At 40.7% G+C, this 25,460-nt stretch overlaps 1 protein-coding gene across 1 annotated transcript in view; it reads left to right on the top strand.

Moving 5' to 3' along the window:
- ZNF407 (zinc finger protein 407) overlaps nt 1–25,460 on the top strand; it is a 711,460-nt gene that overhangs the window by 42,919 nt on the left and 643,081 nt on the right. The window contains exon 2 of the mRNA XM_069730962.1: nt 11,396–15,775. Within this exon, the coding sequence (XP_069587063.1) occupies nt 11,434–15,775 (4,342 nt within the window). The 5' untranslated portion in view covers nt 11,396–11,433. The remainder of the gene's footprint in view (nt 1–11,395; nt 15,776–25,460) is intronic.

The raw sequence follows: 25,460 nt of genomic DNA, 5'->3' as shown, positions 1-25,460 counted from the left end.
CTGCAGGCTGGTATTTTTAGCCAAGGGGGGGGAGGGTGAGGGCAATATCCATGGCCCCTCTCTAGGATATGAATATCAGCCCGCAGCTGTCTGCGTAGCCTTTCTGGCTATAAACTATAGGGGGACCCCCCTCATTTTTTTTGGGGGGGTCCCCCTATTTTAATAGCCAGTAAAGGCTATGCAGACACCTGTGGGCTGATATTCATAGCCTGAGAAGGGGCCATGGCTATTACCCCCTTCCCAGACTACAAATATTGGCCCCTGGCTGTCGGCTTTCCCCCTCTGGTGCAGAAAATTGCGCGGGAGCCCATACCATTTTTTTCCCAATTTTTGTTCAAAATAAACATGTTGTTCATTAATAAACATCGGCCTTGCTATTATATATCTGTGGATATATCTATCTATAGATATATCTATAGGTAGATCTATGTATATAGATCTATCTATCTATCTATCTATCTATCTATCTATCTATCTATCTATCTATCTATCTATCTATCTATCTATCCATATATCTAACTATTCATATATCTATCTACATCTATCCAGAGATATATCTATTTATACATATATCTATCCATACGTATATTTATAGATCAATATATGAATAGATATATCTATGTATCTATAGATCTATCTGTCTCATTCCTTCTGTCTATCTGTGTGTAATGGAGTGCGGGTTGGACAAATGTAAAACAGGAGGTTGGACAAGAAATTACATCACAAATATTTTTTTTGTTCAATAATAGATCTTTATATTTAGCTTTCAAAAACGCCTAAAAAAACGCATCAAAAACGCATAAAAAAATGCACCTGTGTTTTCTGCCAAGAGATGCGGATTCAGTGCGGAAAAATCCGCAGGCAAATCTGCAACGTGTGCACATACCCTAACAGTTGGCCAGGGATAATATCTGGAGATGAGACTAGTTTGGCGCCCCCTGCTGGCTTTCCCCCAGCGCTGCTACAGGTGATTGACAGGTCTCTGCCAACAGGTTTAGGCTATGTTCACACTTTGCAGATTCCACTGCGGATTTTTCCGCAGCAGAATTCCAAAATCCGCAGTGAAAACCGCAACGCGTTTTCACTGCGGATTTATCGCGGTTTTTACTGCGTTTTCTTCTGCGGATTTTCATCTGCAGTTTTCTATTGGAGCAGGTGAAAATCCGCAGAAAAGAAGTGACATGCTGCGGAATGTAATCCGCAGCGTTTCCGCGCGGTTTTTTCCGCAGCATGTGCACTGCGTTTTTAGTTTTCCATAGGTTTACATTGGACTGTAAACTCATGGGAAACTGCTGCGGATCCGCAGCGGTCAAATCCGCGGCGGATCCGCAGTGAAATCCGCAAAGTGTGAATATAGCCTTAGTCCAACTCACCTTAGTTGAGGTTTTCAATCATTCTCAGCACGGAAATGCCACTACTGCCCCTTGTGGCCAAAGACTGTATATCAAATCGAAGATTTTCCAGACAATTCTTGATTTAAATATTTCAAACACTTTTATTCCATATAATTTAAAGTTGGCACTGACAATAAATCCAAGTATGATGTAATTTCCTAAACAAAAAAGTTTTATCAGCCAGAGCGGTGCATGGATTTTCTAGCCTGAGACTAGTCTCGTCTCCGGAGCTTTAAGGTACATTCTGAAATATTGGAGCTTTTAGGAGAAAAATATGCTGGTGTGTGATCCTGCGGGCAGGCTGGCTCGTACTCTCCGCCATATGGGCAACATGGATCAGATGACAGGTGCCCTTTAAGAAAAAAAAAAACTATTCCCAGTATAAAAAAACTAACCCCATCATGTTGGTGTGGTGCTGTGGGTTCTATTCGGGTCAGTAGCTCTATGGGGTCTGGCTGTTGTATTCAGTACATACTGTCAGCTTGGGTACAGTATACAATGTGTGCCACATTAATGCCTGCAAAAATATTACAAAGGGAGAAAATCTCAGCTGGAAACCACAGGAAATATGTTCTGACCATAAGAGATGTTATTATTCTCTAATCTAAATGCACTTTTTTGTGTTTTCTTTGCTGCGTCTATATCCTATCTGTCCACCCAAGTAATCTTTTCCCATTTTCCTCTCTGCCACTAGATGTCACCATAATACCTGTGTTTTCTCTAAAGCTCCAGCACTTCTGTAATGTCTTTTGGTCACTGGGTTGAAACATCTCATTTCAGAGCGGCACTTAAACCATCTCAAACTGCTTTATTATATTCATTTTTACAGCCTGTAAATACGTTGCCAATCCAAATGCCGCAAATGGCTTACTTGATTATTAAATACATATATTCAACACTGGATGTGTCGGTGAATTTTTTTCGGAGTTAAAGAGGTTATCCAAAACTGTTTAATTGTATTATTATGGGCCCAAGAACTAACGGGCAGGTAGTTGCTAACTCCCTGCCTGTTGTGTCCGGCACTGATCTCTGTTGGATCAGAGTGGTAAGCGCTACTGCCGGCGATTCAGTGGCTTCTGTTGACATCACGCCGGCAGAGCACCTGCTTACAGTCTGCTGTTCTCTACTGACGGGGCGTGACTGCCGACACTATGCTGATTGACAGCCAGCTCCATAGCTGCAGCAAGCCAGCTGTCAGTCAGCATGATGCCGGCAGTCATGTCCTGTTGACATGGAGCAGCTGAATCGTCGGCAGGAGCGAGGATCACTCTGAGCCGGCGCCAGTAGAACAGTCAGGTAGTTGCCTCTGTTAGTATCTGCCTGCCTGTTAGTTCTTAGGCTCATATGTAAAAAAATTGTCCTGGACAAGCCCTTTAAGTTACATTTTTTAAGTTAATTAATAGGGATGAGGTAGTGTTCTCGTTGCTCGGGTATTCCCGACCACGCTCGGGTGGTCTCCAAGTATTTGTGAGTGCTCGGAGATTTAGGCCATGTTCACACGTTGCGGTTTTTACCGCGGATCTGCAGCGTTTTTGGCGCTGCGGATCTGCAGCAGTTTCCCATGCTATGGAAAACCAAATCCACAGTGCACATGCTGCAGAAAAAAACGCGCGGAAAGGCAGTGTTGTTTTTTCCACAGCATGTCAATTCTTTGTACGGATCTGCAGCGTTTCTGCACCCATTGACTTGTATGGAGTCTGGCACATCCGCAGCAAAACCGCAGATGTAAAAAAGATCTGCAGTTTAGCTGCAGGTGAAAACGCTGCAGATCGGGAGGGGGGAGAGTGTGGGCGGAGACTGTGCCTGTCTGTGTGCGGGCGGGGTCTGTGCGGGCCTCTCGGGGGTCTGTGCGGGCTGCTGGGGGTCTGTGCAGGCCTCTCGGGGGGGGATCTCTGTGTGTGTGCAGGCATCATCCGATGGGACTACAAGTCCCATCGGGCTATGCCTGCTACAATGACAGTGATTGACACATTAGCCAATGATGGGACAGTAGTAGTCCCATCATCCGGCTAATGTGTTGAATGTAAAAAAAGCAAAAACACAAACATACAGCATACAACATATAACACAACATATAACACAACATACAACATATAACACAACATACAACATATAACACAACATATAACACAACGTACAACATATAACACAACGCACAACATATAACGCAACGCACAACGTATAACGCAACGCACAACGTATAACGCAACGCACAACGTATAACGCAACGCACAACGTATAACGCAACGCACAACGTATAACGCAACGCACAACGTATAACGCAACGCACAACGTATAACGCAACGCACAACGTATAACGCAACGCACAACATAGAGTACATACTCACCATCACCTTCTCACTTTGATCCCCGAATCCAGTGTCACCTGTAAAAAATATTAAAATAATAAACAAACACTATACTCCCTGATCCGCAGAAATCCAATTAAAACGAGTGTCCTACGACGATCTCCCGTGGAGAGCATCAGCATCAGCTGATGCAACCGCTCTCCAGGGGCTCAAAGAATACAATGACGGAAGGTATCCTTCCGCACTGTATTCCTCCACCACTGTAAAAAAATAGTCCCTAGTCTCACTTGTGGCACTGCTCTGTGAGAAAGTTCCCACGCAGCAATGCCATAAAATGAGAGAGTGAACTCAGGTAACCTCTTCAGTGATACACTGCAGAAGCCATTGTCTCCTGTCAGTGTGTCACTGGAGGCCTATAGAGCAGTGACCTCACCCGATGTCACTGTTCTATAGGGGAGATCGTCGTGGGACATTCGTTATTAATTGGACTGCGTTGGACAGGGAGTATACGGTTTATTATTTTTAACTTTTTGCAGGTGATCGAGTATGGTAAGTGGTTAAATTAAGAATATTAAAATACTTTTTTCTGGCTGTGTTTTTTTTTTTTTTTTTTTAACTTTCACTACTCTAGGATTAATAATGGATATGCGTCTTATTGACGCCTCTCCATTATTAACCCAGCTTAATGTCACCTTACAATAGCAAGGTGACATTAACCCCTTATTACCCCATATCCCACCGCTACTCGGGAGTGGGAAGAGAGGGGCTAAGTGCCGGAATTGGCGCATCTCACAGATGCGCCATTTCTGGGGTGGCTGGGGGCTGGTATTTGTAGCCGGAGGGGCAATATCCATGGCCCCTCGCTAGGATATGAATATCAGCCCGCAGCTGTCTGCATAGCCTTTCTGGCTATAAAATATAGGGGGACCCCACGTCATTTGTTTTGGGGTCCTCCTAGTTTATTACTTGTCCGCCGCAGTTTTTTTTTTTTTGGGGGGGTCCCCCTATTTTAATTGCCAGTAAAGGCTACGCAGACAGCTGCAGGCTGATATTCATAGCCTGGGAGGGGGCCATGGGTATTACCCCTTCCCAGGCTACAAATATTATCCCCCGGCCGTCAGCTTTCCCCCTCTGGCGCAGAAAATTTCACGGGAGCCCATGCCATTTTTTTCCGTTTTTTTTTTTTTTATAATTAAACGTTCATTAAGAAACATAGGCCTTGCTATTATATATCTATGGATAAATCTATATATCTATAGATGGATATCTATGGATATATGTATAGATATAACTATGGATATATCTATGGTTGGATAACTATGGCTATATCGATCTATAGATATATTTATAGATAGATAGTTATATCTATAGATACATAGATGTTTTTATCCATATATCTATCTGGCTCCTTTCACACATAAGGTTTTTGCCATCAGGCACAATCTGGCGAGTTTTAAAAAAAACAGATCCGTGTTTTTTTTCGCTGGATCCGTTTTTTTCTCATAGAGTTGTATTAGCGCTGGATTGTGCCTGATGCCCACACGTTTCATCCGTTTTTTGCCGAATCCGTCAAAAAAGCTGTTTCCAGCGGACGGAGAAAACGTCCAGAAGAGCGTTTTTTCTGTCTGGCAAAAAAACGTGCAGCGATAGATCCGGCGAAAAACTTAAGAAACTGAGACGTGAAATGATGTATCCGGCCTCCGAATCCGTTTTTTTCATGCATTTTTTTCCATTGAAATCATGCACATTTTCCGTTCTCTCTCTCTAAAAAAACCCGGATCCGTTGCATCAGTTTTTCACTATTTGCAACGGATCCTATTTATTTTTTTTTAAATTTGCCGGATCCTGCCTGATGTATAGATATATGGATAGTTAGGCTACTTTCACACATCAGTTTCTTTCCGTCAGGCCGGATCCGGTGAATTTTTGAAAAACGGATTTGTTGCAAATAGTGAAAAGCTGATGCAACTGATCCGTGTTTTTTTTTTTTTTTTTTTTAGAGAGAGAACGGAAAATGTGCATGATGTCAGTGGAAAAATGCATGAAAAAAAACGGATTCAGAGACCTGATTCATCATTTCACATCTCAGTTTCATATGTTTTTCGATCGGATCAGTCGCTGGGCGTTTTTTCGCCGGACAGAAAAAAACTTTCCTCTGTACGTTTTCTCTGTCTGCCAGAAACAGTTATTTTTGATGGATCCGGCAAAAAAAATGGATGAAACATGAGGCTATCAGGTGCAATCCGGCACTAATACAACTTTATGAGAAAAAAAAACGGATCCGGCAAAAAAACAAAAAGGATCTGTTTTTTTTCAAAACTTGCCGGATCCGGCCTGACGGCAAAAACCTGATGCGTGAAAGTAGCTTAACTATCCATATATCTATCTACATCTATCCATAGATATATCTACATCTATCTATCTATCTCATTCCTTCTATCTATCTATCTATCTATCTATCTATCTATCTATCTATCTATCTATGTGTGGAATGGAGTGTGGGTTGGACAAATGTAAAAGAGGAGGTTGGACAAGACATGACATCACAAATCTTTTTTTTTTGTTCAATAATACATCTTTATTTAGATTTTAAAAACGCATCAAAAACGTGCAAAAAACGCATCAAAAATGCACCTGCGTTTTCTGCCAACTGCTGCGGATTTAGTGCAGAAAAAGCTGCAGGCAAATCTGCAACGTGTGCACATACCCTTAGTTTTTGTTGACACAGCTGCATAATTTACGGCTGCTAGCCAGCATTAGTACATGTGGGGGTTGCCTGGTTATTATGGAATCCCCACATGTATTCAAGCTGTCTATCAGCTGTAAATCATGCAGCTGAGGCAACAAAAACTAAATCTTCGAGCACTCAAATACTCGGAGACCACCTGAGCAACGAGTATACTCGCTCATCACTAATAATTAAACATTAATTGTCTGTTCTGCATAAATGCAGGTATACCTAATAAGACTAAGTCCTAGATACATTTATACTCTGGAACTCACAAGCTGCATCTACAGGTGCAGGACCATATTTCCTGATTATGGCATGCAAATATTTGTCAGCGAAGCTAAATTATACTGGCGTATTACAGGAAATCCGATATCTATGTGACCCGCAGTTGTCTAGCCTACCAGAGAAAAAAAGAAATGGAAGGTTTTATTTTTTATGAGTTACAAGTAAAATTCCTGTTGGACCAAGCTGAACGTTTGTGAGGAGACTGAAATATTCATCAACTGCTATCTAATGTGAATGTTAAAGGGGTTGTCTGAAGCCTAACAGTGAATTTAATATTATTATCTATTTACTTGGAAAAGCTGTCAATTCTAATGTACTTTAAAGGGAGCCTGTCATGTCCCCAAACACTGTTAACCTGCACATGTGGGGTTAGTTTGCAGGGTAATAGCGTTCTAAAGCTGTGATGCCAAATCACTGAAGGCCTGACTACTGGGAGGAGATGAGCGTTTCCTCCTGGCAGCCTTCGGCTTTCCGTCATAGAGGTGCGGCTTCAATCCCTGCTCAGTATCCACTGAGCAGTGTATGTAACCACTCCCTGGCACTGACTGACAGCCAGTGTCGGCTGTCAGTACCATCAGCACAGAGCTGGCTGTCAGTCAGCGCCATCAGCATAGAGCCGGCTGGCTGTCAGTCATTGCCATCAGCACTTCTCGTTATAACCTGCAGGGCAGTGCACTGTGAGTGCTTACTGAAAGTAATAGGGCTGCACGTAGGGAGCTCATACTGAGCACGTGTCGTAATTAACAACTGTTGGGCACTTATCATAGGTGAGACAAGTATAGCAGGGACAAGCCCACCCCCCGAAATAGTTCTCCTTGGCACCATCCTATTTAGGATGGTCATAGCAGCTGCAGCAGTGACCACAGTGCCATCCCACTAATGACTCCCAATTTGAGAATTCCCAATGCATGCTGGGAGCCCCAAACAGCGTTATCAGATATAATAAAAAAACACATAGGAAGTTAGCAGAGTGGGAGCAGTAGGGAAAACTTATTTGAAGTACATTATTTAAAATAAAAATGAAATAGACTTCACTATTAAATTCATAGTTAGGTTTTGGACAATCCCCTTAAAACTCAACAACAAGTTGGAGTTAAATGTATTTGTTATATATGCATGATTAGCCCCTTCCCGACATATGACATACTAATACAGTGGCATGTAAAAGATTGGGCACCTTTGGTCAAAATGACAGTTATTGTGAACCGTTAAGCAAATTGAAGACGAAATGATCTCTAAAAGACCTAATGTTATAGAGCTGAAGGTTTACAATGGCCCTCACAGTTCCCTGATCTGAGTATCATTGAAAATCTGTGACTAGACCTCAATTTAGCAGTGCATGCAAGACGACCCAGGAATCTCACAGAAACTGGACGAATGGATGAAAATGTCTCATACAAGAATTGAAAGACTCTTGTCTGGCTACAAAAAGCATTTACAAGCTGTGATACTTGCAATAGAGGGTGCTACTAGGTACTAACCATGCAGGGTGCCCAGACTTTTGCATGAGACCATTTTCCTTTTTGTAATTTTTAAAATGTAAAGAATGACAATATACCGTGTGTATTTTTTGACTGAAATTCAAAGAAAATGTATCATCTTTAACTTTAGGCATTTTAGAGATCATTTTACCTTCACCTTGCCTAACTGTTCACATAACAGTAATTTTGACCAGGGGTGCAAAAACTTTTACATGCCACTGTAAGTGATGTGTTGCGACCACGTGTATGAAACTTGCTTATGAGCTGATCTTGCATCATACCTGGCAGATGTGGTTGTGAAGCACAGCTGACAAGAGCAGCGGCAGGAACAATATCTGATAATTTAACCATCTAAATGCTGCTGTCAATGATGGACAGTGCCATTTACCGTAATTAGCAAGATTGCTGGTGTGTGCATCGGCTCCTATTGGCCCCTCGCTGTGCCCTCCGGATTCCGATTGGTCTGCATGGCAGCTGACGGCCCCCATAGCTGCCTTCTTTGTTTTTCTGTAAAGCCTAGCATGTAGGTGGGCTTCTTTGGAGAACGTAATTTTGCCTATGTACTTCAATACAGCTATATAGTTTAATACAATACAGTGTGAGCAATCAGAAAATCACATGTTAAAGTCCCCTGCGGGGATTAAAAAGTTTTACAAAGTAAAAAATTTCAGTTTTTAAAATTTTGAAAAAAAAAATTCTTATCCCACTTTTAATACTAAACAAATAAATAAAAAATATTGTTATCGTCAAGGCCATAAGTCTGACCACTCAAAATATATGATGAATTAACTTATACAGGAAATGCCGTAAAGGGAAAAAAAAAATCTAAACTCCAGAATTTAGGGTTTTTGGAGTTTTTTTTTTTTAGACACTGTGCCTCTTTAAAAATATTAAATGATATTAATAAGAATGTCAGATCACCACACAATAATGAAGCCCTTACCCACCTTTATTGGCTGGAAAAAAAAGGGTCTCTGGAAATGGTAACACAACCCAGATCGTAATTATATTGACCTGCAGAATGATATCGCCGGGTCCTTTTTAAGGCACAATGAAGACCATCAAGAGAAAACCCAAAAAACAGTTGTAAAATTGTTGTTTTTTTTTGTTTTGTTTTTTTTTATTTGCAAGTTCACCACACTTGGAACTTTTTTTCTAGGACATTGTATTGTAAAATGTAATTGTTTTAATCCAAACAACTCATCCCCCAAACTATAAGCACCTATACAGCTATGTCGACGGAAAAATAAAAAAGCCGTGCCCTGTCGAAAAAAGAAGAGAAAACGTAAGCGCAAAAATGTAAAATCGGCCAGTTAGGAAGGGGTTAAATGACAAATTACCGTAATTAATGATTATTTTTGTGAAGATTTATTTTTGAGTGGTTACAAGCATCATTTAGGCTCAAGTCATCTGATAAGGATACTGAAATATTGATCGGAACTTACAGTAAAGTCTTCGTAATGGTTGCATTACATGATGTATGCGGTTAGCATACGGTCTTGCTTAGAATTCCTATTGAATGTAGGGCCTAGAATTCTCTGATCCTGCTTCCTTTCTGGTCATTCACAAAACAAGTATGTACTGGTATTAAATTGTGATTGATTGTGGATAAATTATGTTTAAATAGTTTGCAATGTCCAATGTTTAACTGATTCATTTCTAGAATAAAATAATGTGTTCATTTTAAAGGGAACGTGTCACCAGGAATAGCGCTGTAACCTGCAGATATGGGGTTAATGTGCAGGTTAACAGCGTTCTGATGCTGCACGCAGCCGAATGCAGCGGGGAGGAAATGATCTTTATGCTCCGCGGCTTGCTTCCTGGTTGTGTTCGCACCGCAGCTCCCAGTGGCACGCTGTGTATACACGCGTGTGCGCCCCCACCCTTAAAAGGGCAGCGTGCATATTTTGCTAAATGCCCTCAGCCTGTTGCTCAGGTGATGGGTCACGTGCATCACCTAAGACGAGTGACGCCTGTGAGTAAACAGTCACATTTGGCGGTGACTCCATAGAGTTCACCGCTGGTCATTGTAGCTGCGTTCCCACACTTCACTCTGAGCGGCATGATGAACTGCGGTGACCTCAAGGAGTTCACCGCTGGTACTGTTAGTTTTCTCTGCACTGTCAGCGCCGGCCAGCCGTAAAGCAGAGCAAAGTGGTGACGTCACCGCTGTGCTTTACGGCCAGCCGGCGCTCACAGTCAGTGCAGGAAAGCACAGCGTCGGGGGACAGACACCGGAATGTAAGTATGTAGTGTTTGGTTTTATTCACGTTTACACTGGTAACCAGGGTAAACATCGGGTTACTAAGTGCGGCCCTGCGCTTAGTAACCCGATGTTTACCCTCGTTACCAGGGGACTTCGCATAGTTGGTCGCTGGAGAGCTGTCTGTGTGACAGCTCTCCAGCGACCACACAGCGACGCTGCAGCGTCGCTAAATGTGACGGTACCTTTAGATGGGGTAGTAAAAATCTGGTGACATATTCTCTTTAACCTTTTTAGTGCAAAATGTCACAAAAACTGCGGAGGGTGAGGAGGAAATCTACCATACGTAAAATCACTCCCGGAGGACTGCGAAGCACATTTGCACAAAAAGTTTTTAAAAGTTGCAAATAAATCAGGTGAAAGCATCTGGAATGCCTAAATTCCAACCACAATGGCGAACTAAAAAAAATACAAACAGAACACACAAAAATTGATTTAAAAAAAGGCAAATGAAGAATAGCCAATAAAAAAACACAAAACTAGACAAAATAAAGATGTAAAAACAATGATGAATCGGCCCCTTGGTTTCTCAGACTTTTGACTACTTGGTTGTTTTAGTGTACTTACGTGGCATTTATTCTTTCCTGTCAATGTCTTAATATTTGGGGGAGGGTGGAATAGGATTTAGTGATATTTAATAGCTAATTATTGATGTGAACAATTTCATTGACACTAGTGTATTGTTTCCAATAAACCGCTGTTCATGTACATGTACATTATTGATCTCTGTAGTGTAATCTTGTTTAATGTCCTGAAATGACATGGCTTCCAATATTTTTCCTCACTGAGAAAATAATTTCTTCCTATATTTCTTAATCCCTGTAAATATCTCCATGTGAGGTAAAGAATTCAGATACTGCTTTTAAAATGTCTTGTGTTTTTATATTGTCCATTGTTACTTTTATCAATTACATTTTTTTTTCTTAAACTAGGGAAAGTTTATCAATGGACATTTTATGACTTACTAAATATGGAAAATGAAAAGAATGAAGGAAATCAATCTATAGCAGAAGTGGTGTCTGTTGAGAAAAAAGATGGTAACACTAGCATAACTAAAGATGATTCTGCAAACAATAAAAGACCATATCCACAGTCCTGTCCCTCAGCCAGTGAGGCTAGAGAGGATTTTGAAAATCCTTGTTTGTCAAAAAGAGCAAAGCTGGGACCAGAATTGTCCGTATCGGAGAAGGAAGTGAATAAACAGGATTATGTTGATGGCCAACATTACTTGCATGTCAGTCAAGTGGAAACTACTGAGACTCTTCAAAATGTTCTGAGCTCCGCCGATGAGCAATCTATAGGTTGTCCCACATTTCCAACCAAAGAAGATGAACTTGGCACTGTGGGTGAGAAACTAGAGAATGAACATAACACTGTGGATGAGAAACTAGAGGATGAACATGACACACTGGATGAGAAACTAGAGGATGAACATCACACTGTGGATGAGAAACTAGAGGTTGAACTTGATGCTGTGGCTGAGAATCTTGAGGATGGTCCTGTTGACAATAATGCATGTAAGGCTTCTGAAATCCCTGCTGTAAACAGTTCTTCAACCCAGACAGAAGAACACTTTCAAAGTGCATATGAAAAATTTGTATTAACTCAGGTAGTTATTGATCAAAAAAGTCAAGACTCTATTACAGAAAAAAAGTTATGCGTGAAAAAGTGTGTTGAAAAAGGAAAAATTATAATAAGTAAATGTAGAAATCAGACTTCAGACCCTACTCTTAAAATATTAGAAGCACACACTGCTTTGAGTCAAGATAATGAACTTCCATCCAACATAGATAATACGAGGACTTTACAAATGGAAGCCTCTCACAGTGATGAGAATAAAGTGTATTGTGCCTCCTCATTGAATACTTGCAAACAAAACCCAGAAGACTTGTCTAGTGTCGGAGAGGCGGAAGCAAAAAAGAAAGAAGGAAGTTTATCAAAAACCATTAGTGAGATAAAAGCCAAGTTGAAGAATGATCGGAACAAACATGAGAGGAGATACTTGTTTAGACGAAAGCATAGTTTTGGACAATTAAAAAAACGTCTGATCAGTAATAAAGGTAAACTCAAAGATTCCATTGTGTGTTTAAAGGGAAATGGAAGTCTTCCAATAAAATCATTCCTCAAAAAATCTGCAACGGCAAGATATCTGACAAGTGAAAGCTCTACTCATGAGGAAGTTCTTTATGATGTTGAAAGTACTTCACTGCCCGCTACATCCAAACTAATACAAACTACGCAGCTTACAGAACAATATGGTTGTTTATACTGTAAGGATGTTGCTAGTACCAAAGAAAACGTTATTGTTCATTTCTGGAAGAGCCATGCTACTCAAATGCAGTTTTATTGTCAACCATGTGGATACTCGTGTGTGACCAGAGAGGAGTTTGAAAAGCACTGCCAAAATGATAATCATAAGAAAAGTACTGTTTTGTTAAACTGTTACCTCTGTGGACTCAAAATTACAAGTAAGTCAACCTTCAAACGTCACATGAAATCCAAACATGAGATGTATTTTCATTGCAATGTTTGCAAAATTTACTTTAAATTGCTTGATGACAAGTTACACCATGAAACATTGGAGGCACACATCGGGGCACAGGAAAAAAGAGGGAATACTAATGTTGAAAACATGGTGGTGAAGACAGATCTGGCAAAAGAATCTCCGAAAGAAGATGAGAATCATGCTGGTCTTCAAGAAGTAGAAGTACCACTAACAGATAGTATGGAAAGTCATTTAAAATCCAAACACGAGATGTATTTTAATTCCAGTGTTTGCAAGATTTACTTTAAATCACATGAAGACAAGTCGCACCACGAAACATCAGAGGCACACATCGGGGTGCAAGACAAAAACTGTAATACTGGTGCCGAGAACATGGTTGTGAAGATGGATCTTGCAAAAGAAACTCAGAAAGATGAGAATCATGCTGTTCTTCAAGAAGTAGAAGTACCAGTAACAGATTGTATTGAAAGTCACATGAAATCCAAACACGAGATGTCTGTTTGTTGCAATGTTTGCAATATTTACTTTAAATCACTTGATGACAAGATACACCATGAAACAACAGAGGCACACATTGGGGTGCATGACAGAAAAGGTAATATTAATCTTGAGAACATGGTGGCGAAGACGGGTTTTGCAAAAGAATCTCCGAAGGAAGATGGGAATCATGCTGGTCTTCCAGAAGTAGAAGTTCCTGTAAGGGATTGTATTGAAAAAGAAATCAAGAAACCTCAATTTCAATGCAAAAAGTGTTTCTATAAAACCAGATCATCTACAGTCTTGACAAGACATATCAAACTTCGCCATACACGTGATTATCACTTTTTATGTAAAGCGTGCAATATATATACAATGTATAAGGAAGGTATGGAGAGACACATAAAGCGGAGTAAACATATTGAAAATGCCAAGAAAAACAACATTGGATTACTTTTTGACGAGTGCATTGAGAGGGTTTCGATTATTGAGCCTTCAGTGATGCACAAAGATGGACCTCGAGATGAGGACGGTGGTGACGCACAGGCACCTTCTGAATTAATTGCTCCCTCCGCTGAAGAATCTGCTTGTTCTAAACACGCCCCAAGTCAGACTGCACCAATGTGTTTAAACACTCCAAAAAGAGGTCGGCCTAAGGGAAATCTTCCTATCGCTTGCCCTTACTGTGGACTTATAGCATCCAGTGTAACGAACCTTAAAGTGCATATTAGGAGGAAGCATACTCATCAGTACAACTATAAATGCAAGGTATGCAATTACGACACTGTGACTAAAGGCGACATGGAGCGACACTGTATAACTAAAAAGCATAAGAATCGTGTAGAAGAGCAGCAACTCAACCAGCAGAAAACCGAAATTGTGGTTTCCACCGATGGTACAAAGTTTGAAGCTTCTTCTGTTAAGAAAAAAGGAAATGCTTTGGCTATTATTAATAAACATTTGACCACTTCCCAGGAGCAACCTGTCCCTACTGATAATCCAGTTAGTATGCAGGTCGGTACTTCCACACATGAACATCTTGGCACAGTTGTAGATGTACAAAATGTATGCACAAATCTTGGAAATGAGAAATGCATGTATTGTGAATTTGATGGGGACCCTACATCTTTAGAGATGCATGTAAAAATGAAACATATGAAGTCCTATAAGTATTACTGTAAAGCATGTGATTTCTATGCTCCAACACACAAGGATATGCTCACACATGTGTCCTCCGAGACACACAAAGTCAATCGTCAATCTCCTCTTAAGTCTCCATGTCCTTCCCCCATGGAAAAGGCAGAATACGATGTGCAAGGATTGCCATATAATGTCTCTAGTGAAGGCGTTGTAGAAGTTGATCAGAGGCCAATGTCCAGTAATGGGAATAAAGATCTGTGCCCCGTTTTACCGACCAATAATAATGTATCCCAAGTGGTAGATGAGTCTGAACCCACAGAAGATGGTAAATTAGAGGACTTGGAAAAAAACACTGATTTACTAGTAAAAGATGAAACGCTACAACCAACAAATTCAGTTTCGTTAAGTGCAGTGGAAAGCCCTGTCACAGAGGTTACTGAACAGATCTGTTTAGTCCATGAAGACTCTGTCGGTAAAGATACCGTTACCACTAATGATCCTGGGAAGGTTTCAGAGAGTGAAGTAATGACTGAAGTTTCATCAGAACCTAATAGCATTATTAGTAAAAGCGGGCACATTTTTGATTCTTCTATTGTAAAGCTAAAAATTGTTTGCAATGAGTCCTTAGAAAGTGAAACAACCAGTGCATCCAAGTTCAGCGGCCTTGCCCCCAAAATACAGGAGTCGCAACTGACCAGGAAAAAAAAAGCCAATGGACATTCTCAAGGAGACTCAAACCGAATCCGATGCAATGAATGTGGATTCCTAGCTGATGGCCTCAGTGGTTTAAATGTTCATATTTCTATGAAACATCCAGTAAAAGAAAAACATTTTCATTGCCTGCTGTGCGGTAAATCCTTTTTTACAGAAAGTAATCTTCATCAGCATTTGGCCAGCATTGGCCATAACAAAAACGAGTTGGCCAGTTTTGAAGAGCGACGTGAAGGAGGTGGAACATTTAAATGTGTAAAATGCACTGAACCTTTTGATTCTGAACAAAGTTTATTCATACATATTAAAGAACAGCATGAAGAATTGCTCAGAGAGGTCAAAAAGTACATTGAGGAGGACACGGAGCAGATAAACAAAGAAAGAGAAGAAAATCAAGGAAATGTGTGCAAATACTGTGGCAAGATATGCAAAAGCAGTAATTCTATGGCATTCCTTGCCCATATCCGAACGCATACAGGTAAGGCAAACTAATAACCTATGTGTGTGTAAGTGTCTTAAATGATTTGTGTGATTGGCTGTCTCCAATTCCCTCTTCCTTTTTTTTTTTTTTTAAACAAGCATTTGTGTTCAAAAGATTTTTTTTATTTTATACATTATATTTTCTATATTCTGATGTAACACATTTGCCTGCCTGTTTTATCACAGGATTCAGTGTTACTACGACGTCTCCTGCAATCTGCACTCATATCAAATCAAGTCCTTGACATATAAGCTCAGCAGCCACTGGAGCTCCTATATCACTCACTTGATTAAGGATGAGCTCAGATTTCTGGAGACGTCACAGAAACACGTACTCACGTGATAATACAGGCAGGTAATTGTGTTAATTCAGAAAGCACCAGGAACGAGCCACTGCTGTTTAGTCTGTATACTCACCTATCATAAGTTGCTCATGCTATCCCCTCCAGCCAGGAGCTGTGGTATGTGCTAACCGTGAACTGGAGCAGCTCGTCATGGTCAGACACAGCCTTTACACAGTACATAGCAGAAGCACATGTTTCAGATTATCTTGGCACAGGGACATTATTTTTTACACATCCAAGTGCGAAATTTATTATTGTTCCAAGATCTATAGATTAAAATGTACTTTGCTCGTGGAACAACTCCTTTAAAGGTGAAGTCTTCTGAAGCCTTTGGTTGTCAAAGTGTGGTCCGACTGGAGAGCCACTTTATGGCAGCCGTTCTTATTTATTTTAGCTGCTCCTGTATTAAATTGCAACCCGTTTATCTGTGTCGCCTCTGCTGTTTAAAACTTGAGTGAGTTATCAGAAATATTACTGTTTACAGAAAAGAAAATGGAAAATGATGAGTTCTTTTAAAAAGGAAAGGACAAAGTTGTGTATTCGGATCTTCTAGTCTTAGTAATACCCCATTAACCACCTATGTGTTGGTAGTCTGATATATGCACCTAGTCTCATCCTTCTGTATTAGAATATATATGAAAATAATGTATATATAACTATTCTTCTTTTGCCTGGATTATAATAGAGGGAAAGGAAAACACAAGATATGGTGAAATTTGCAGTTTTTACTATATATATACAGTACAGACCAAAAGTTTGGACACACCTTCTCATTTAAAGATTTTTCTGTATTTTCATGACTATGAAAATTGTACATTCACACTGAAGGCATCACAACTATGAATTAACACTTGGGGAATTATATACTTAACAAAAAAGTGTGAAACAACTGAAATTATGTCTTATATTCTAGGTTCTTCAAAGTAGCCACCTTATGCTTTGATGACTGCTTTGCACACTCTTGGCATTCTCTTGATGAGCTTCAAGAAGTAGTCACCGGGAATTGTTTTCACTTCACAGGTGTGCCCGGTCAGGTTTAATAAGTGGGATTTCTTGCCTTATAAATGGGGTTGGGACCATCAGTTGTGTTGAGCAGAAGTCTGGTGGGTACACAGCTGATATTCCTACTGAATAGACTGTTAGAATTTGCAGTATGGCAAGAAAAAAGCAGCTAAGTAAAGAAAAACGACTGGCCATCATTACTTTAAGAAATGAAGGTCAGTCAGTCCGAAAAATTGGGAAAACTTTGAAAGTGTCCCCAAGTGCAGTTGCAAAAACCATCAAGCGCCAAAAAGAAACTGGTTCACATGAGGACCGCCCCAGGAAAGGAAGACCAAGGGTCAACTCTGCTTCTAAGGATAAGTTTATCTGAGTCACCAGCCTCAGAAATCGCAGGTCAACAGCAGCTCAGATTAGAGACCACACAGAGTTCTAGCAGCAGACACATCTGTACAACAACTGTTAAGAGGAGACTTTGTGCAGCAGGCCTTCATGGTAAAACAGCTGCTAGGAAACCACTGCTAAGGACAGGCAACAAGCAGAAGAGACTTGTTTGGGCTAAAGAACACAAGGAATGGACATTAGACCAGTGAAAATCTGTGCTTTGGTCAGATGAGTCCAAATTTCAGATCTTGGGTTCCAACCACCGTATCTTTGTGCGACGCAGAAAAGGTGAACGGACGGACTCTACATGCCTGGTTACCACCGTGAAGCATGGAGGAGGAGGTGTGATAGTGTGGGGGTGCTTTGCTGGTGACATTGTTGTGGATTTATTCAAAATTGAAGGCATACTAAACCAGCATGGCTACCACAGCATCATGCAGCGGCATGCTATTCCATCCGGTTTGTGTTTAGTTGGACCATGATTTATTTTTCAACAGGACAATGACCCCAAACACACCTCCAGGCTGTGTAAGGGCTATTTGACCAAGAAGGAGAGTGGTGGGGTGCTACGCCAGACCTGATCCCAATCGAGATGGTTTGGGGTGAGCTGGACCGCAGAGTGAAGGCAAAAGAGCAAACAAGTGCTAAGCATCTCTGGGAACTCCTTCAAAATTGTTGGAAAACCATTTCTGATGACTACCTCTTGAAGCTCATCAAGAGAATGCCAAGGGTGTGCAAAGCAGTCATCAAAGCAAAAGGTGGCTACTTTGAAGAACCTAGAATATAAGACATATTTTCAGTTGTTTCACACTTTTTTGTTAAGTATATAATTCCACATGTGTTAATTCATAGTTTTGATGCCTTTAGTGTGAATTTACAAGTTTCATAGTCATGAAAATACAGAAAAATCTTTAAATGAGAAGGTGTGTCCAAACTTTTGGTCTGTACTGTATATGTATGTATATATATATATATATATATATATATATATATATATATATCAAAAGTTTGGACACACCTCCTTATTTAAAGATTTTTCTGTATTTTCGTGACTATGAAAATTGTACATTCACACTGAAGGCATCAAAACTACGAATTGACACAAATGGAATTATATACTTAACAAAAAAGTGTAAAAAAAATGAAATTATGTCTTATATTCTAGGTTCTTCAAAGTAGCCACCTTTTGCTTTGATGACTGCTTTGCACAATCTTGGCATTCTCTTGATGAGCTTCAAGAGGTAGTCACCGGAAATGGTCCTCCAAAAATCTTGAAGGAGTTCCCAAAGATGCTTAGCACTTGTTGGCCCTTTTGCTTTCACTCTGCGGTCCAGCTCACCCCAAACCATCTCGATTGGGCTCAGGTCTGGTGACTGTGGAGGCCAGGTCATCTGGCGTAACACCCCATCACTCTCCGTCTTGGTCAAATAGCCCTTAGACAACCTGGAGGTGTGTTTGGGGTCATTGTCCTGTTGAAAAATAAATGATGGTCCAACTAAACGCAAACCAGATGGAATAGCATGCCGCTGCAAGATGCTGTGGTAGCCATGCTGGTTCAGTATGCCTTCAATTTTGAATAACTCCCCAACAGTGTCACCAGCAAAGCACCCCACACCATCACACCACCTCCATGCTTCACAGTGGGAACCAGGCATGTAGAGTCCATCCGTTCACCTTTTCTGCGTCGCACAAAGACACGGTGGTTTGAACCAAAGATCTCAAATTTGGACTCATCAGACCAAAGCACAGATTTCCACTGGTCTCATGTGCATTCCTTGTGTTCTTTTGCCCAAACAAGTCTCTTCTGCTTGTTGCCTGTCCTTAGTAGTGGTTTCCTAGCAGCTATTTTACCATGAAGGCCTGCTGCACAAAGTCTCCTCTTAACAGTTGTTGTAGAGATGTGTCTGCTACTAGAACTCTGTGTGGCACTGACCTGGTCTCTAATCTGAGCTACTCTAAACCTGCAATTTCTGAGGCTGGTGACTCGGATAAACTTATCCTCAGAAGCAGAGGTGACTCTTGGTCTTCCTTTCCTGGAGCTGTCCTCATGTGAGACAGTTTCTTTGTAGTGCTTGATGGTTTTTGCAACCGCACTTGGGGAGACTTTAAAAGTTTTCTCAATTTTTCGGACTGACTGTGTTAGGTGTCGAGTTCCCGCCGCTGCACAGGGGGAATCTCGAGCCATCTCTGCTGCGGTCTCCCATTCTTCTCCAGCCGCAGTGGAGTCTGCTCAGCGGAGACGTCGTTCCCAGCATCTTGCTCAGTCTCACTCTGTGCATAGGATTACTGCTGCTTTGCCTGCTTCTGCCATTGAAGCCAGTGCTGGGTAGCGGCGAGCAGACGCTTTTGGGATCTAAGTCCTGCTTTTTCCCTTCTGAGCATGTCCAGGGTGAGATCTCCCATTGGAGATCGAGGGTCACATGCTCAGATGCTGCAGCGGTTCCCATTGGTCCTTTATTGGAAGGTCCTGAACGTGCTGCAGCTGTATAAGCTGCGCATGACCGCACGGCCATGCGCTAGTGTACATTTGGAAACGTGTGTGTGTTGTGAGTGAAAGTCGTTCATTAAAATCCCCTCCCTATTGTATGACTGTTCGTGGAAGGTGGGTGATTGCTATCTAGCGCCAGACTTAGCTACCAGCACGTTACTCCATACAGCGTCTAGTTGCTGTGACCGCCAGTGCGGCGCCGTGCGCTTTCACAGCGCTTTCCTGCCCCAAGCCTGGGTGGTTAGTGGCGTCCGCCAGTGCGGCACCGCATGCACTCTCGTGCATCTGTTATTATTATTTTGGTTATGCTGACACCCCCTTAGCGGTGTCGAGCGCAAGTAGTCTAGTCGGACTCGGATCCCAAGTCTTGGGACTGAGCTTGGTGACTCCTTGCTTGCGCTCTTGTGTGCGGTACCGCGGCCCTGGGACTTAACAGGGTTCGCTTCCTTCACACAGGGTGAAGTTAACCCGTGTGTGTATTCACATTGTACCGCCATATAGTCCGTCATTTACTTGGCAGCAGGTTCCATCTCTGCACGGTGGACCCCGGGCTGCGAACGCACCTTAATCTATCTTATTATTTGGTGCCTTCCGCTAGCCCTAACAGACTGACCTTCATTTCTTAAAGTAATGATGGCCACTCATTTTTGTTTACTTAGCTGCTTTTTTCTTGCCATAATGCAAATTCTAACGGTCTATTCAGTAGGACTATCAGCTGTGCATCCACCAGACTTCTGCTCAACACAACTGATGGTCCCAACCCCATTTATAAGGCAAGAAATCCACTTATTAAATCTGACAGGGCACACCTGTGAAGTGAAAACCATTCCCGGTGACTACCTCTTGGAGATCATCAAGAGAATGCCAAGAGTGTGCAAAGCAGTCATCAAAGCAAACGGTGGCTACTTTGAAGAACCTAAAATATAAGACATATTTTCAGTTGTTTCACACTTTTTTGTTAAGTATATAATTCCTCATGTGTTAATTCATAGTTTTGATGCCTTCAGTGTGAATTTACAATTTTCACAGTCAAGAAAATACAGAAAAATCTTTAAATGAGAAGGTGTGTCCAAACTTTTGGTCTGTACTGTATGTGTATGTATATATATATATATATATATATATATATATATATATATATATATATATATATATATATATAATTTCTAAAATATGTATTAAATGCATGTTACTAATGAAAATTTGTCCAAAGAAAAATATAGAGAGCTGGTTAGGGGTCTGGTAGAAGCCCTCAAAATGCCCTCATAAGCCAGATAAAAGTGAATAAAATGAAAGAAGAGATGCTAATGGAGTTCTCTTTAGAATTCTTTATGCCAATGTCTGGTCAAGACATGTTGCTTATAATTGATGTGTCCATTACTTGAATTCTCTTGTAATTATAGTCAATAAGTCTTGTAAATGTGTTAAAGCTCACTAAAAGCATACAAATTCAAGAACAGAGTAAGGCTAATAATTTAAAATAATCAATGTAGGCATTTCAGCACTTAATTTCCCTTGTGTGTTGATAGCTGATCATTCTTAATCCATTAAGATTTATTTAGTCGTTTACAATGCAAAATAGGTTTGCACTGGTCACTTGTGCCATTTGAAAATGTCCACCAGGTTAAGTGCAGAATGTAGTCCATTATTCTTCCTTGACTATATGTATTAATTGCATTTAAAATCAAGTTAATGTGTATGTGAAAGTGAGGTAACTATCAATATACGACAGAACAACCTTACTTATAGAAGTTACATCATTGATTGTAACATTTAGTAAAAGTTAGCACACTTTGAGCATCGTTCAGATTTGTTGTAATTGCTTTCTGAAACGGCACGTCAATGCACACATTTTCTGAAGATTAGCAGAAACTAATACCCCTGTATTAATGACAATGTGGTTCTCCTTTTAATAAACAAAGTGATAGAAAATATCTGCCAGCTCCAGCCTAGATTTATTTTGGATATTTTAGAACTGGACATCTCAGGTTTTTTTACTTGGTTCTCATCAGCCTGAAGCTGCTGATGTTTGGTTTGTTGGTCGTAGGCCATGACAACACTCGGAAAAAAAATTACTTCAATGAATCGTAAAATTTGTCTCCCGTAACTTGGTAGATGAATGAAATAAGCCCAAAAGTAGTCAATTTTGATGCTTCACCAAAAATTGCTACAACCATGAAAAGGTCTGTGAAGTCTATAATTATTCCTGTCAAAATCGACTTCCCTCCTGAGCCTCACAAACAGATGGGGAAACCTCATCACTGAGGCCTACCTAACAGTTTAAGACTCAATGCAAAAATAATAAATTAATTGCCTAAAGAAAAACATAGTTGCTGTCTTTCAGAAACAGTGTAAGCCCTGATCATGGGTTGTGTATTATTGCAGATTGGCTCCATTCACTTCAGTGGGATTCATCTGCAACACCAGACACAAACATTGGGGATAAGGGGGGTAAGCTGCTTTGTTTCTTTACTCCTGGATCCAAATGGTCCTTGCGGCGAGTGACATGTCAAGCCTGACATGCAGAGGTGAGGAGACTTTTAAGCCACAATGCTCCTGTGGGAAATATGTAAATTGTCTCTTCAGAGAGGACGAGGACTAAAACTCTTGCGTCACCTATAGGAAGTAGCAATCCTAAACCTTTTAGGATACGTCATGTGACATGGCTCGTTAAAGGGTCAATATTGACTTTTAGGATTGCTACTTCCTATAGGTGGCACTGGAGTTCTAGTTCTCTAAACCTGGCCACACCTCTGAAAAACCATTTTTGGTACATTTTTTTATTAGTGATTTGAACATTTTTCTGCCAATAACATTTTTTTAACTCCACTGCAAAATTTTCAGTTTGTCTGATTTTTCTCTTTATAGGTATATTTTTGAGTAAAATGTAAATTGTTCTTTTATTCCATAGACTACTGACAACATGTCTCCGAAGTTCCAAGCAATAAGTTTTGTATTTTCTGAAAATGAGAAGTGGTCAAAATAACAAAAAAATGCATTGCTTGCAGACCTCAAATAAGGCAACAAAAAATAAGTTCACAATCATTTAGAAACAATAATACTAAGGCTGGAGTCACACTTACTATATAAAACATCGGTCCGATTTTGACGGCCAAGAATCGCACAAATGTTCCCCGAACAGTGATCCGTATCTAATCCGTTTGCAATGCAAGGATGTGATTTCCTGGCATCTAGTAACAGTGTGACATCCATATGGCATCCGTATGCAATGCAATTTTAACATGAGCTTTTACACACAGCAGTTCTCTCTGTGTAAAAGCTCATGTTAAAATCGCATTGCACATGGCTGCCATACGGATGTCACACTGATGGTCCGTGTGGTGTGTGAGTTTTTCTCTCACTCATAGACTTGCATTGGCAAGTCTCGGCCGATATACAGTGCAAATCGCAGCATGCTGCGATTTCACTCGCACGTATACTACGGCAGAGAAAAAATCGGATGATGGGAGCTGCCTCATAGATTAACATTGGTCTGAGTGATATGCAATTTTTTTTCTCGCATATCACTCGTCCGTATTCTTCTCTAGTGTGACTCTGGCCTAATGTTTTAACTCAGGAAGAGTTCAGAAATCAATATTTTGTGGAATAACCATGATTTTTATTCACAGCTTTCATGCATCGTGGCATGCTTTCCACCAGTCTTTCACACTGCTTTTGGGTGACCTTATGCCACTCCTGGTACAAAAAAGTAAGCAGTTCTTCTTTGATGGCTTGTGACTATCCATCTTCCTCTTGATTACATTCCAGAGGTTTTCAATGGGGTTCAGGTCTGGACATTGGGCTAGCATGACAGGGATTTGATGTAGCGGTCCTTCATCCACACCTTGATTGACCTAGCTGTGTGGCATGGCACATTGTCCTGCTGGAAAAACCAGTCCTCAGAGTTGGGGAACATTGCCTGAGCAGAAGTAATCAACTGTTTTTTCCAGGTAACCTTGTATGTGGCTTGAATTATATGTCCTTCGCAAAGAACAACCTGCCCAATTCCAGCCTTGCTGAAGCATCCCCAGATCACCAATCCTCCACCAAATTTCACAGTGGGTGCAAGACACTTTGGCTTGTACGCCTTTCCAGGTCTTCGTCTAACCATTAGACGACAAGGTGTTGATTTGGGGTTGCTTCAGAAAGTATGGAATTGGGCAGGTTAATCTTTGCGAAGGACGTATGAATCAAGCCTATACAAGGTTATCCAGGAAAAAAAGTTGATTCCTTCTGCTCAGGCAATGTTCCCCAACTCTGAGGACTGTTTTTTTTCCAGCAGGACAATGCGCCATGCCGCACAGCTAGGTCACTCAAGGTGTGGATGACTGACCACCACATCAAATCCCTGTCATGGCCAGCCCAATCTCCAGACCTGAACCCCATTGAAAACCTCTGGAATGTAATCAAGAGGAAGATGGATAGTCACAAGCCATCAAACAAATAAGAACTGCTTAAGTTTTTGTACCAGGACTGGCATAAGGTCACCCAAAAGCAATGTGAAAGACTGTTGGAAAGCATGCCAAGACACATGAAAACTGTGATTAAAAATCATGGTTATTCCACAAAATATTGATTTCTGAACTCTTTTGGAGTTGAAACATTAGTATTGTTGTTTCTAAATAATTATGAACTTGTTTTTTTTTTTTTGCTTTATTTGAGCTCTGCAAGCAATACTTTTTTTTGTTATTTTGACCATTTCTCATTTTCAGAAAATAAATACAAAATTTATCGCTTGGAACTTCGGAGACATGTTGTCAGTAATTTATAGAATAAAAGAACAATTTACATTTTACCCGAAAATATACCTATAAAGAGAAAAATCAGACAAACTGAAAATTTTGCAGTGGTGTCTTATTTTTTGCCAGAGCTGTATATATACAGTACAGACCAAAAGTTTGAACACACCTTCTCATTTAAAGATTTTTCTGTATTTTCATGACTATGAAAATTGTACATTCACACTGAAGGCATCTAAACTATGAATTAGCACGTGTGGAATTATATACTTAACAAAAAAAGTGTGAAACAACTGAAATTATGTCTTATATTCTAGTTTCTTCAAAGTAGCCACCTTTTGCTTTGATGACTGCTTTTCACACTCTTGGCATTCTCTTGATGAGCTCCAAGAGGTAGTCACCGGGAATAGTTTTCACTTCACAGGTGTGCCCTGTCAGGTTTAATAAGCGCCATTTCTTGCCTTATAAATGGGGTTGGACCATCAGTTGTTTTGTGCAGAAGTCTGGTGGAAACACAGCTGATATTCCTACTGAATAGACTGTTAGAATTTGTATTATGGCAAGAAAAAAGCAGCTAAGTAAAGAAAAACGAGTGGCCATAATTACTTTAAGAAAAGAAGGTCAGTCAGTGCGAAAAATTGGGAAAACTTTGAAAGTGTCCCCAAGTGCAGTTGCAAAAACCATCAAGCGCTACAAAGAAACTGGCTCACATGAGGACCGCCCCAGGAA

The sequence above is a fragment of the Ranitomeya imitator genome, chromosome 6 (assembly GCF_032444005.1).
Source record: "Ranitomeya imitator isolate aRanImi1 chromosome 6, aRanImi1.pri, whole genome shotgun sequence".
NCBI classification, from domain to species: Eukaryota; Metazoa; Chordata; class Amphibia; order Anura; family Dendrobatidae; genus Ranitomeya; species Ranitomeya imitator.
Note: the sequence above shows the minus strand (reverse complement) of the source record. Positions and strands in the feature narration are given on the sequence as shown.